The sequence below is a fragment of the Agelaius phoeniceus genome, chromosome 2, assembly GCF_051311805.1.
Source record: "Agelaius phoeniceus isolate bAgePho1 chromosome 2, bAgePho1.hap1, whole genome shotgun sequence".
Lineage (NCBI taxonomy): Eukaryota > Metazoa > Chordata > Aves > Passeriformes > Icteridae > Agelaius > Agelaius phoeniceus.
In genome coordinates this window covers 86865334-86879778 of record NC_135266.1, presented here as the reverse complement: position 1 = coordinate 86879778, position 14445 = coordinate 86865334, and the positions used below count along the sequence as shown (strand labels likewise).

Genomic DNA, 14445 nt, shown 5'->3' with positions numbered 1-14445 from the left:
TCTAAAAAAACCAAACACCAAACTCTGAGGATGCAGAAGCAGGTCCCTACTGTTTTCATCAAACAAACCCAGAGCATTTGCTCAAAAACAATAAGGATATTAATAAACATCAAACATTCACATACTGCAGCCCCAGAACCATGGCCAGAACACTAAAGAGAAGAGCCATGGTTTCTGGCTTCTCTTTTCCTGCAAGCTTAGTTCAGACATTCCTTGTTTCACCAGTGAAAAATCCCACCTAATCCTGTAGGATGCAACTTCTAAACAATGAGAAAGAGACAAACTAGAAGCAAGAAAAGAACAAGAAGTCAGCCACAAAATCTCAATGCTTCCTCCCAGATCCACAAACAGGATACAACTGTCTCCAGGAGCTGGGGCCTGGTTTATTTATAATGACTTTGCGTAATTTTTCATTCTCCAAATCAGATGTGATCTCAGAGAGACATAAGGAAAAGAGAAACACAGTAAGTGACTAGATAAAGTGCGAAAATCTACAACTCAACTGGGCTCCTGAAAACCTGCAGCCTGTTTGACAGGTCACTGAGAGATCCCAAGATATTTGTCTGCATTGTGAGCAGCTCCTGAATGGCTTCTGACAGAAGGTGAAGCATAAACACAGCAGTATTTAGATTGAATGTTACTGCCCCATCACCATCTGATCACCTCCCCTCTCCACAGCTGCCCACTTGCTCTCTCTCATCCTAAGGCACAATACTCAATACAACAGTACAACACAGCTCATGCAGAAAACTTTCCTATGCAGGAAAAATTAAATGCCTCCCTTTTTGTTCAGAAGGGACACCTTCAGCAAGGGGAGATTCCAAAATTAGCAGCTGCATATTTCATAGGTACAAGTATCAGCTAATCCGCTGGAGGTGACTCCTTTCTATACATTTGAGCACAGGCCAATGTTCCCAAGTGCCTGTGCCTGTGATTCATGCTCAGCCTTTTAGAGCAAGATGGCTTCTTTATTATATGAAACCACAGCTACTGGTACAAGATAAACAAACAGTAGGGGACACTATCCCTTCACTGCTGACACTGGGTGAGACTGGTTTTCATGTACATGACCAGCAAAATGAAGCAACAACACTGTGGTGCTTTTACTTCAATTAGATGTACGCTTCTCCCCATTCCCAACCCCAAAACACAGACTTGATAAAAGATTAGGAGGTGAATTATGGGTTTCCTTTCAAGCTCTTTCCATCCCAGAGTCGAAAACTACCCAAATTACAATGGGGGAAAAGGGAGAGAGAATCTGTATGAAACATCTTGGTGTCTCAGAGCAAATGTGCTATAAACATGCTAGTATTTGACGTCAACTTCAAAGGCTTTTTATTCTCATTCTAAATACAAGAACAACTGGATTTAGTACCTGTTTTGTTCTCCATCTCCTCAAATGTCTAATGGTTTAATTTAAAATTATTCCCTTTGATGTCAGTCTTGTATTAACTTCTCCTTGAGGCAATTAGCTTCAGGAGAGTACAAACTGTTTGATTCTGTCTTACACTCTATGCAAGCCAAAAGCATGAAGGGATCAGAGAAGACTTGAAAAGCTCATAGAAATCATTGCTGTAGCTCTAGCCCAGGCCCACACAACCATGCTGCTGCAGCTTCCCAGAAACACATCTTTAATCCAGATTTGCCCTCTGTGATACCCCATCATAAACATGATTGGATTTTCCTTTTCAGACAACCCCTGCAAAATTCCTAACTTCTAAGAAGTCCTCCTTGCAATTCCAGTCCTAATTCTGACCAGCTGGACTTGCACTGAGCAACAGCAGCTGGTTCTGCTGAGACACACATCTCATAAATATGTACTGGAATGCATAACATCTCATAAATACAGACTGGACAGGCAGATATGAATCAGGTAGAAATGAGGAGAAACTGGGAGAGCTAGAATATGAAAAAGCCAGCCGTCCCTCAGCTCAGGTCCAGCTTACCCTGATCCCTGCTGAGCACTTCTCTGAAGTACCAGTCTCTCAGGCACTGGCTGCCTCCCAGACCATCACACATCTCTAAAAGGGAAAACACTTTACAGACACTAATACTGTTGTGCTTAACTGTGATCCTCCCCAGCAGATCCCAGCTTTCTTCAGTGCTGACAAGGATATTTTTCAGTAGTGCCAAAGGGATGGTAGGAGTAAGTTTCTGCATCTTCAGCAGCAGGTACATACTGCTGGTGCCACAGCTGGCACAGCCACAAACCTGCACTGTCAGGAACCTCAAAACTTTGGCACTGACTCTTGTGAGCGAGGGGCAAAAAACCCTTGAAAGCCCAACAATCTCCAGATGCATTTTAGAGAAGAACTATACCCAGACAGTTCTTCAGGCTTACAGTTAAATAACCTTTCAAGCAATGAAATGGCTTGATCCAGACCCTGGGCTCAGCCAGGTGCCCTGAGGTGTGCATGGGAAGAGACAAACCTCACACAGAGCACATTTTACCTCCGACAGGGAGAGTGCAGCACTCCTTACACATAGAGAGTGGTCCCAGGAAGGAATATGGCCACAGGCAATAAAAACTACATGTGAAATCTTCTTTAAGGAGCTGTGAATGCATGATACAGCTGTTATGCTTTGGAACTCACTGCATACTGAGTTTCCCTTAAAAGGCTGCAGCTGGGCAGCAGGGAAAGTGGCTGTGGAGACCCACACTGAACCAGCTGGAGTGTCCTGGGCCAGACAGGCTCTTACAGAGCACTGAGAAGCCTCCACCTTCTCCACATCAGCTGAAAGCAGCCATACAAAGAAAATTTTCCAGGCAGCAAAGTGGTAAAGAGAGCAAGGGACTCAGAAAACAGGGAGTCTTCAACACTGCAGACAGAGTGGGAGGCTACTGAAAATAGCAGGGAACAGACATGCAGCTGGGTCACAAGGACAAAAGTATGGCAAATTTCTTAGGACGCAGCCACAGAAGGGGACTGGGTAAAGTTTCTTGCAACATAAAAAACTGCTAAGAATTCTAGACTTCAGAAGAAATAAAAGAGAAAAATAAGAAAAAAAAAAAGCAAGGAAAGAATCTGTGCTGAGGAGTAGGTGCTAAAACTGCTGGTATAGGGGAATTATTTTCAGATTAAAATAGAAAAAGGGCTATCTGCCCCTGCTGATCTGCATTCTCCCTATTTCAAGAATTACCTCATCCTGCTTTGGATGATACTAAAACACTGCTTTCAACAGTCAAAGGTCTTCTAGTGTTTTCAATATATTTACTTTATAGAAAGAAGCACAAACAAGATGCTTTCTCCCCTACATGCTCCCACTACAGGAAGACACTGTCAACAGAGCAGAAAGCCACAAGATGGTGTTGCTGATGTGGGTTAGGGTCTGCCTAGTAGTCTTCACACTTCTGGCAGTCTCTCCTCAAACTTACACTTTTCAGGCGGAGAAATTTCCTCTGGAGTTGTTAGCCATCTTGTGACTTATTTATTCGTTAAAATGTCCTCTGCTTACTGCACTCTTTTCACCATTACAGTACTTAATTTTAAAAACATTTGGTTGATTTGCCCAGCAGTGAAGGAATATGGATTCCCCCCCATCCCAAGCCCTAATATGAGAGCATCCCAACCAAAGTTATGTACAGACTCATCAGTACATCCAAAACCAAACAAAGATAATGAGGAAGCTGAACATATAAACAAACACAAATCCTACAGGATTAAGTGTTTTGGGAATCAAAAATCACATTTCAAAAAGCCTTTTCATTCTAACTTCAGATACATTTTTCCCCATTTCTTCAACTCACATGTAAAAACATATTCATACTCTCTTCACTTTCCATCCTTTCAAAAGAATGCACAGGCCTGAGCAGCCATCAGATGTTAGTCAAAGGATTAAAACTGTGCATGTAAGAGAAAACAGCTATTTAAAGGCAATAGTACACAGTGGGTACAAAAGCAGCCTCTACTTGGGTCCTAAAGGCTATTCAACTAAAGTCTTCAACTTACTTCACCTGCAGCAGATCAGCAAAACTGGGGAGACTATTAGTTCTACACACTGCCCAAGGGAGCTAAAAAAAAAAAAAACCAAACCCAAAAGGCAGAAAAACCCCAACCTGTTAGCAGATGTATTGCAATTACTACAAATTCAGGAGTAATAGAACACCAATTCTGGTTACAGCTAGAAGATACGTCTTAAAACTTAAGGAACAGGATTTTAATATTTTTTGAAACTGAAAAATCCAATTTGAAGGTTGTTTTCATCAAAAATCTTAGCTCCTTCTCAAATATAAGTGGCACATGAATTCATATTCTCCCTTGTCCTGTTCAAACAGTGAATTAAAGGCTAGTTTAAAAAGTGACTGGATACAGCAGACAAGAATGTCTTGATAGTTGGTTTGGTTAAAAGCATATGAAGATTCTGGGCTTTGCTGCAAACACCATATCCTTATTATTATGTCTGACACCCTTCTGTGACTCCTATTTTGTGTCTGACAGCATCACATACATGGCCAAGGCAGGCTTAATCTTCCCTATGTTTTCACTGTCAAAAAACAGTATCAGTGCTCCAGTGGAGTGATGTGACCCCAGCAGGATAGCAGGCAGCCTCAGAATTCTGCTAGCCAGGACTAGTTGTGAATAGGGCTTTGCAGAAACTAAACTAAGTCCTAAATTAAGCCAGACAGTGAAGCTGTAATCAAAGAAAAAACAGGAAATCAGGGAGAACTCCCCTCCTCCCAGCAGCAAGTGGGTTTGTGAATTCCTTCCTTTATGGCACAGGCCATTTAATGGGGTCTGGCTTGGCACTTAGTGCACACCTTTCAAGCACAGCTGTAGTTACATTTCTCCAAGACAGGTATTATTTGCACCTCAGCATTCCCACTGGAAAGGAGTAAAATATCCACCTTGAACCATGCATTTCAATAAGATCCAGTTTATACAAGTTTCAGGCTCACAGTTTAGCACCTCAATCAACATTTGCATCAGGGCTGCTGTCACTACCAGCCACCTACGCTGTAGTCCTGCATCCTCTACAGCTTTCAAGTGGATACAATTTGTCCCGAAGACGCAATACACTGTACAGCTGCAAACTGCATAATGTTTCCATCATTAAGTGTCACTTGTTTTCACGTCTTAATTTGCATGCAACAGCCTGGAGTGAACCTTGGGTAGCATTAAGGCATCTCAATTAAACAGGAACAATTTAGTTTAGCTAATCAACCCTATTGTCCCAGCAAGCAAAAAGCTGAGCCACATGTACTGGTCTGGAAGGGAATCACTGGTAGCACAGGTTAGACCTTGAGATCCTGGAGAACAAGCAGACAGAAGCTTTTTTTGTCACAAGGCTGTGCAGAGTGGAAGACACGGTCCCACAGCAAGTAACTGCTACCTCAACAATTTTTCTTTTGATTACAGATGAATCACCAGCAAAGCTGGAGCCGATACACATAGGAGGCAATGGATGCCATTGTTTGAGACAGAAGACTGAATTTCAGATACAGAAGTATAAAAGACAGTGGAATTCTGTATGATTAATTGTAAGAATCCGTGTAGCTTGGGCTGTTGTGTGGGGTTGGGAATCATGAGAAATCTGCGGGGGAGATCTTAGTGGTTATGGCTGTGTTTCAGTTTCACAGGAGCTTCTGACCCATGATGTGAAGTACTCTTATAACAATAGATTGTGGCAGTAATTTGGTGTTTATGGGGAAGCTTGACAATATTGGGGGAGAATTCCAACATACAACAGGAATAGCTTGTAGGGAGGAACCTGTATGTACATGCTGGTGAAAAGGAGTTTCAGATATTGCTGACTTTTTTTTCAAGAATTATCTCATGATTAATTATATTATTTGTTTCAAAGCTAAGAAGTACTTGAGTGTAGTAGTCTGTCCTGAATGACCCAATCCATCTCTTGGGCTCTTATGATCACATAATTCTGTTTACGAAGATGTTCCACCTCCCTCTGTGATTCTTTGTAAATTTTTCCACAGCACCAGGAATAGAACAACCTCATCAGTACAAAAGGTGCTGATTAAGGCACAAAATAGCAATAAAATAAAAGATAATGTATCTGTTTAATGTCTAAATTATTAGTTGAAACAAAGGATTGCTTTATTAAAAAAAATCACAGAAGTACATAAAAGGGTTTATGAAGATAAATATTTCCTCTAACCTTTAATAACTCAAGAACTGCTTTGAAAAAAAAACACAAAAAACCAAACCAAACAAACTTTATGCAACCCAACTTACCTCAATTTGAAAGAGTTCCCCAGCACCTTCACAGTCATTGGATGTAATTATGGGGGTATGAATATGCACATATCCATTATCCTGGAACAGACAGAACAGCAAAGTTAACAGCTGTCACCCTGAAGGATGACATCAACCAGCACACATAACTAGGCCATTAGCCCCCAGCCAGGAGAGCACATGGAGTCTTTTGGGCAGCTTCTGGGACAGATGACAAACTAAATGCTACCATGACTTACACATCATTGTTTACTATCTGTGTGTTTTCCTCCAGGTTTCAAAGCCAAAAGAGATTTATGTCATTACTATGAGTTTTTTTGCAATGGCCTGTTTCCATACCATTCTCCTTTCTTCTCACTTCCTCCAGCATTTTTATAGTTTTGGGCAGTTTCAATCAAATTCACCCCTAAGACCTCAACACTTTGTTTCTTTCAGCTTTTTGGAAGGCAGTGGTAGGCAAAGGACACTCTTTGCGTGCTGCATTAAGAGAAGTGATCAAATGTGTTGGATGACAAAAATCACATACTGGATGAAAGAGACCTTAAAAACACCCAACCACCAATAAAGTGTCAGTCCTACCTTGCATCTTCTAAGATACTGAAGTCAAGCTAATTTTAAGAGACAGGGTATACCCTGGCTTGGTTGTGTTCTAGGTACCTGCAGAATTACACAATCATGTAATAGTTCATAAATCCAGCAGAGGCCTCTGAAACCAGTAAGGCTGAATGAAGAGAGCCCCTGTTCTCTGGATTTCTCTGCAGTGCAGCCATAGGCTTTTAAAACAGCTGCAACCCAATATTCAGTGGATAGATACATCTTAGCTGCACAGCTTTTACCAGAATAATACAATCCAGTCAGTCACATGAGAGGTCCTGGTCCTTCTCACCAGCTTGTTAAGGGACTAGGAAGACAGAAGTAGTATTTGCTGCCCACTATAAAATTAATTTGGAACAAAAACCTCATATGGACTTGCAATGCATTTTGTGGGAGTACAGTAACACAACCAAGAGGGAGCAAAGTCCCTGTAGTCAGCTCTAGGCTACCTTGGTTACAGGTGCAAAGACCTTGACTCCTCACTGGGATCCAGTTACTGCACAGAAGGAAGACTTGGATCCAGAGCTACTTGCTTTGCCTGGAGAAGGAAGTTTCAGTCTACCAGTACAAAATGCAGGCCTCTGACACAGTTCCCTGCATATTCAGAGCCCTGCTAGTTACATGGCCTCCCAACTCCACATGAGATGTTTAAAAATGCCTAAATTCCTTATACAGTGGTAGCAGTTGCTGTAAAGAAGCACACTTCACATAGAAGATCCCTTACATGCTTTGGAAAGTAATGCAAACTGCACAGATCTGAAATAAGAGAGTCCCCATAAAACCTCTTGGATAATTCCCCTTATAAAAGCTTCTAAAATAATTCAAGTTGCATTACTGGCTCTCACAAACCTGGAACTTAATGTACAGAATGGAATTTGCCATTCACAATGCAACTATCTTACTGTGCCTAGGAACAATGTTCCTACCCCACAAGGACCACAATTCTCAGAAGATTTAAAAAGGACATTTTAGCTTTCAACATCCAAACCAAAGGCACTTGGCACTAGTCATTCATTCCTGGAAATGAACAGGAAGAGAGGTTTTTAAAAAAGAGAGGTTTTTAAAGTTACAAAGAGTCTTGATAATTTTGTGTATTCAAACAGCTCCACTTATTTTCTTCCACCATTAAGCTCCTTACAGCTTTGCCCAGTGAAAATGGTGAAATTATACTTTGTAGCTACGGTATGTTCTGACATTGTCAAGTTGGAAATTGCAATAGTCTTGTGATGATGCAAGTGGCAATTTTAAGACTTCCTTCCATTAGAGACAGAATAAAACCACAGACATTCCTGGTGCTAGGAGAGTTCTCACACAAGCATTTATAAATATCAGGTCTGGGACCAAATCTTGCTTATTCCTTTAAAAATAACTTTAGCGTAGCTGCTGCTGCTAAATTGATGATAGATAGAGTCTATTACAAAACAGAGTTCTGCTCTTGAGCACTGTAAACAGGAAGGTATGTCAGAGCCCGAGCAGGAGCTGGTTTGGAGAAACAAAGCCTGAATAAGGCTGTTCTGTACCTCGGCTGCCTGCGGTGCCCAGGTTTGGAAGCACAAAGCGTTGTAGGCAATGCCATCTAGTGGCTCAACGCCGGCACAGACTGATTCCCAACAGAGCTGGCTTCTGTCTTGGGAGCAGGCACAATCCTGAAATCAGCAGCTTTACCTGACACGGGACCCCCCACCCCACCCCAACAAAACCCACAGAACTCATTCAAACGCCATGCAATTCCACACAGGCAGTTCTCAGAGCAAGCAAACTTTTGCCATTGCAGGCAACAAAGACCAGCAAACCTGGAACCAGAAATTCATCTCAACATTTCTAACCTGTTTCTTAGGCCACACTAATTATTACAGATGAATTTTGTCAACAGAATTATCTGAATGTGATTCTATTCTATCTAAAGCCAGCTTATCTAAACTAAAACATGCTTATTTCCAGGAACAGCTTTAAAGAAAGGCTCAGGTGTGCTAGAGGACTTACTACCTTTCTTTTTCTACTCACACATGTGACTAGAATCTATGTGACACCTGGCATCAGAGCCAATTCATTGCTCCCCTGCCTGCAAAAAGTCTGTGCTGTGCCCACAGCTTAAGAGTGACACATTCAGAAAACACAGGTGGCTCCCACCCATGAGTTTCAAATGCACCAGACCAGGAGTCTTATAATGTCAGCCAACAGCATCCACAGACTTGTATTGCAGTTAGAGGCAAGAACTGAGAATAACATGAAGCTCTGAGTCAGTTTGTCTGTGTTCCTGCATCACAGATTTTTCCACGTGGGCGGAGGTTTCTGTCCAAGGACCATAAGGTCACTGCAGAGCATGGGTTAAACACAATCACATTATGTTGTGTTCCACAGACCACACACTTGGAGGCAATTATACTGCAACTCTGTGAAAGGCATAAATAACAGGAAATGGGTGGAAAGACACTGACAGGCCACAGATGCACTAACCTGGTCATAAGCAACAGACTGGCCAAGGCGCAGCCAGGCTCTGGCCTGGAAAGAAAAGCACTGTGTGCAAAATCCATGTCTTGCTCCTTCCCTCCTAACCTGCTCCCACAGAGCCAGCCTGGGTGGAGAGTTCTACTCGAGAGGCTGGGTACAGAAGGGATTACCTGGAAGAAGGAGTGGATGCTGGCAGTGGCTTCACTGCGGATTCGCAGCAGGGCGCCCAGCGTGTTGTTCCTGCAGCGCAGGTGAGGGAACTGTCGGACATACTCCAGTGGGTGCCTCTCCCTCATTTTCAGGGGAAATGACTGGAAACAACAAGGAAATCAAAGTAAGAGGATGAGAACTTGGGAGTCCACGCAGTTTAATTACTATTCACAGAATGCATTCATCTTTCCCTACTAAAACTCAATCACCATTACAGAGCACACAAGAACTAGATGCTTTTGCCTATCTTTTTCTGCTTGTTTTGTGTATTTTACAATGCTTACAGCAGAGCAAGATCCATGAACATGACAGGAAGTATTGGCATTCCAGAACACTCCACCTTTTGGATGTTGAGCCCCTCTGAAACCAGCTGTCCACCTCACTGCTGCAACAGCAAGCTGGTTCTGAATGTGCCTGTGGCAGATATGGCTCTTCCAGCTGCACAACCTGGAGTGTCTAGCCAGTTCCACTGTTTCTCCAATTCATGGTAAGCCACCTGCACAGGTAAGTGCTTCAGGGTGGGACAAAGGCATACGCCGAACTGTCAGCCTGTGCACATTTTCCATGGAGAAATGGCTCTGTCATAGAAATGGGCTTTCATGGTGATCCAATGTTTCTCTTTTGATGCACACTACAGACACTGCTGACAAATCAAAGTCTGCAGGATCATTCAGACTTAAAGAAAATACAGTTTCAAGCATGTTTTGTTGGATACTTGGACCTTCAAGAATTGATTTCTAGCAGTCCTACCCCTTCTGCTACAGTGACATACCCAAATATCACAAGGTCCCACCACATGAATGGTTTCAGCTTGCAGCTCCATGTTTTGCATCTTATGAGGACTTTTGACAAGCTTCCCTTGCACTTCCACTGCGCTTCCAAAAGTCAGGTCTCTAAGAAACAAAGAAAAAACAACAGCTTAACTAGGTGCTGATACAACTACATTCAGAAGAGAGATTCCTGTTAATTTAGCTGGATTACTAAGGATCCCAAGAGATGCTGTAGCCATAGAGCTTAACAGATGAAATAAAAAATTATTAAAAGCAGAGGTGGGAATGGGAAGAGACTCATAAAGCTATAAAAGAATTTAGAACAAGGCAGGAATGTTGGACAAGCAGGGAGAACAGTGACAGGTTTTTATCAGAAGAGGCTCTTGGTGGAGACAAATGTGGTTGGCCAATCCCTGGCACAAGGAAGGAGGCCTAAGCAGACCCCTCCAAGCACTGCTCAGCACATGTATTTCTCCAGTTATTTCAAATGGACCTACCTCTTTTCCAGGCTGGGATCAGCAACCACCTGGAGGCTTTCCAGAGAACTCCCATCATTTATGTGCAAGAACAATACTTCCTTCTGGGATCGGACAGAGCGAACCCAGCCCTAGAAGTAAAAGAAAGAGATTTGTTATTTTTTGGCAGGAACGCTGTGTGCTCATGCTCTTCTTGCAGCTGAGCTAGACACACCACTTCAGGCCTACTTCAGCTTCTTACTGAAATCAAAGTAACTGTTTCTTTAGAGGCAAAAAAAATAATGATAATAAAAAACAAAAGGACAAAAAAAGTTCATGTCAGTTTTTCTTTTGACTTCAAAGCAGAGAGAAACAAGTCCTTAGGCAGAGACATCCTTCTGAGGCAGAGTCTCTTCCTGAGAACAGCAAGGATTAAAAAGATGTACCTGCATCTTTGTGGAGCTGAGAATACAGAAAGCAATGCAGTGCTCTGAAGATGTGAAGTGTTTTGGTAAAGTATATATTCCTATTGGTGATGTCCCTTCCAAGCTCTTCTTACTAAAACAGGAGAGACCAGTAATGCACTATTCTTCATTACAATACACTCAAGACCATTCTGATGGTTTTCAATATCAGTTTTGTTGTTGTATCCTTGTAGTAACATTCCAATGTTTCAACTCTTCCAATCTGTTCACTACTGGTTTATGTGCCCTAAAATGCTGGACTGCTAAAACAATGTTGCATGTTGCTGCCAATAGATTCACATGAAAAACTACATATTCATGCAAAACAAAAATAAAAATTATTGCCTTGGATGTTTCTCCTTTCATCTCAAAAACCAAGACTGCTTCATTGAGCCCATGGGGGAAAAAAAAAAAAAGCTATCAAGAAAAAAATTTAGACATACTTTGTTGAGTTTCATGAAAAGAATAAAACTAATGATACCCCAATTCTTTGTAACAGCAAAACAGGAAAACTGACCATGTACAGTGCAGGCTAAATGTCTTGAGTTTTTTAATGACATATAAATTTTAGTTACTTTTTTATGGGAAATGTTAAGTCAGTACCAAGGCAGCAAGCAATAGTAATTGCATGCAAAATATAACTCCCATAGTTGCTCCTCAGCTCAGCAGAGTTGAGACAAATCTGGCCTTCAAAGCAAAATCATCTGCTGGGGGCCTTGCAGATCAAATTCTAACAATATTGTAGAGAACAACTAAAACCACTGCTGATTAAACCACCAAACTGCCTCTTTTCCAACCAGTTTTGTATTTTTCTTAACTGGAAGCGACCAAATAGTCCCAATGACTTCAAACTAGGCAAGTGCTTTAGAGATTTTCTTACCAGACAAACCAATGCAAATCCATCTACTTCTGCCACCCAGACAGAACAAACCAAGAATTAAACAGCACCAGAAGTAAAGCGTGTTATAGTTTTAAAAATGACTACTAGCACAGGCAAAGCATCACACGGGCTTGCATAACATGCTTTCCTTACTCCATATAAGAACCATGGAAGATTTTAAAGACATGAATCTAGTGAGTCAGACAGGGTAAACCACCCAAAGGAAGAACTAATGCAAGAAACAAGATCATCTGGGCATCCTCTTATTTGTATGGTGAAAGTAAAAGGTATTTCCTACAGTAACATGCCTGAAGCTGTTGTGCTTATCCTCCATATTCCAGGAAATCCCCAGAACACACCGTGTATGTTATACTGGATGCACATTTAATGTATAATGGCAGGTATTTTTCCTCCCCACAAACACTCCCTAATAAAACACACTAAAAATGAACAAAGAAACATTCTCAAGAGCTTTTCTTACCACCTCATAAAGCTGTTCTGGAATCTATTAAATAAGAGGAGGAGTCTTGCATCCTGCAATAGGAAGTAAAAGCATACCCACAGGCATATATTGGAACAGCAGAGGCTGCAGCAGCAATGTTCTGACCACTTCACACCTACCAGAATGAATGTACAATAAAAGTGACAACCCTGACTGTAACAATTAGACTGCACATTCCAACAACCTGGCCATTATAAGGTTGGATTTAAGCCAGACAGATTCCTAGCCCATTTTAATACAAAACCCCCGCATTTTGGTAGCAAAGGGGAAGAGCAAAGCAGCAATGGTCTGGAGGACAGGGAAGGCGGAGGAATGGAAGTATTGCAAACTTTAGCATCAGTTTATTCTAGCTTGCATTATTCATCCAACTACATCCAAAAAGAACCAACTAGACTATACTACTACATCCAAAAAGAACCAACACTGGATGAGCTTCTTCCTAACCTATTAGGCTTCACCTATGTGTGAGCAGGAATACCAGCATGCTACAAACTGGTTTTTGGGTTAGTAGAATCACAGAAAGGTTTGAATTGGAAGGGATCTTAAAGGTTATCCAGTTCTAACCTCACTGCCATGGGCAGGAACACCTTCCAGTAGACCAGGTTGCTCCAAGCCCCATCCTGGCCTTGAACACTTCCAAGGATGGGGCAGCTACATCTTCTCTAGGCAACCTGTGCCAGTGCTTTACCCCTCTACAGTGACAAATTTCCTTCTTATAATCTAAATGTATCCTCTTTCAGTTTTGTTTAAAACTGTTACCAAGTACCCCAGTCCTTTTCATATTCATGCAGAAATACTGACAAGTGCATAGCCCTGTATGGAAGCAGGGACTCTGTGTGTGCAACCACTGCTCTGCCAGTCGCAAACACCACAAAACCGGGGAACAATCCTATGCCAAGGAAAAGTGCTCCATAGCTAAAATGCCCATTAATTCCAGGCTATCTTGGTTCACAAGAGGAGCCAAATAGAAACGTCAGGGGAAGTGTTACCGATGGTTCTACTGACACTGCTCTAAACCTGGACGTACGTGGCACAAGACTTGTGAAAAAGCTTTATAAACAGCAGCACACCGGCAATGGTTCGCTCTCCGGAACAGATAAATCCAACGCGGCGGAGAGCACGTTCAGCACAACCCATCACGGTGACAACGCTGCTCCACACATGCCGAGTGACCCCAAGGCTCCGCTGGCTGCGACAGCAGCGAACCGAGCACGCACAGCGGGAAAAGGAACACACGGAGCGGCTCGGCACGACGGCACAGCAGTTCCGGGAGCTCAGCAAAACGCTCTGCAGGGCTCCCCCTTCGCTCGCCGAAGCACGGGCGTGGGCCGTGCCCCCCCCAGGCACTACCCTCCGCTCGGGCCCCGGCAGGGCCGGGCACACACCCCGCACTCTGACCGGCCCCGGGCACACACAGACCCGCACTCTGACCGGCCCCGGGCACACACCTGCACTCTGACCGCCTCCGCCGGCTCCCGCGCCCCCAGCGCCTCGCGCACCCGCAGCCGCACGGCCCGCGGCAGGGAGGAGCAGCGGCGCAGGGCCCGCCACCCGCCCCGGGCGCCCAGCATGGCGAGGCCCGGCGGGGCCGCTCCCCCAAAGCCTGGCCCGAGCCCGGTGCCCGGTTCCCGGTTCCCACACAGGCCCACGTGAGTCCGCCTGCCTCACGTGACTGCCCGCCCAGCCAATGGCCGCCCAGACTGCCCCGGCCAGCCAATCAGGACAGAATGCGCGACTCGGCCCACCTATTCCGCCGCCCGGGCGCAAGCGGCTCTGGGAAATGTAGTTCTTCCTATGGGGTGTCCGCTCCTAGTGGGACGTGTGGGACTGTCATCCCCGCGTGTGGGGGGAAGGATGCTCCGTAGCCACGAGAGGGATCCCGTGTTGGGACACAAGGGATCCCCGTGGCGGACCCCTGTGGCCACCTG

At 43.7% G+C, this 14445-nt stretch overlaps 1 protein-coding gene across 3 annotated transcripts in view; it reads right to left on the bottom strand.

The window, feature by feature from the left end:
- NARS2 (asparaginyl-tRNA synthetase 2, mitochondrial) overlaps positions 1-14180 on the bottom strand; it is a 48884-nt gene extending 34704 nt beyond the window's left edge. For 2 of the 3 annotated variants that reach the window (XM_054654865.2, XM_077174084.1), the window contains exons 1-5: positions 13966-14180; positions 10714-10823; positions 10219-10339; positions 9407-9547; positions 6192-6272 (exon numbers count right to left, since the gene is read on the bottom strand). In XM_054654865.2, coding sequence (XP_054510840.2) covers positions 6192-6272; positions 9407-9547; positions 10219-10339; positions 10714-10823; positions 13966-14088 — 576 coding nt within the window. In that variant the 5' untranslated portion in view covers positions 14089-14180. Of the gene's footprint in view, positions 1-6191; positions 6273-9406; positions 9548-10218; positions 10340-10713; positions 10824-13965 lie in introns of those variants that run through there. The other variant, XM_054654866.2, reaches the window with a different exon arrangement.
- Between the last annotated feature and the right edge of the window lie 265 nt (positions 14181-14445).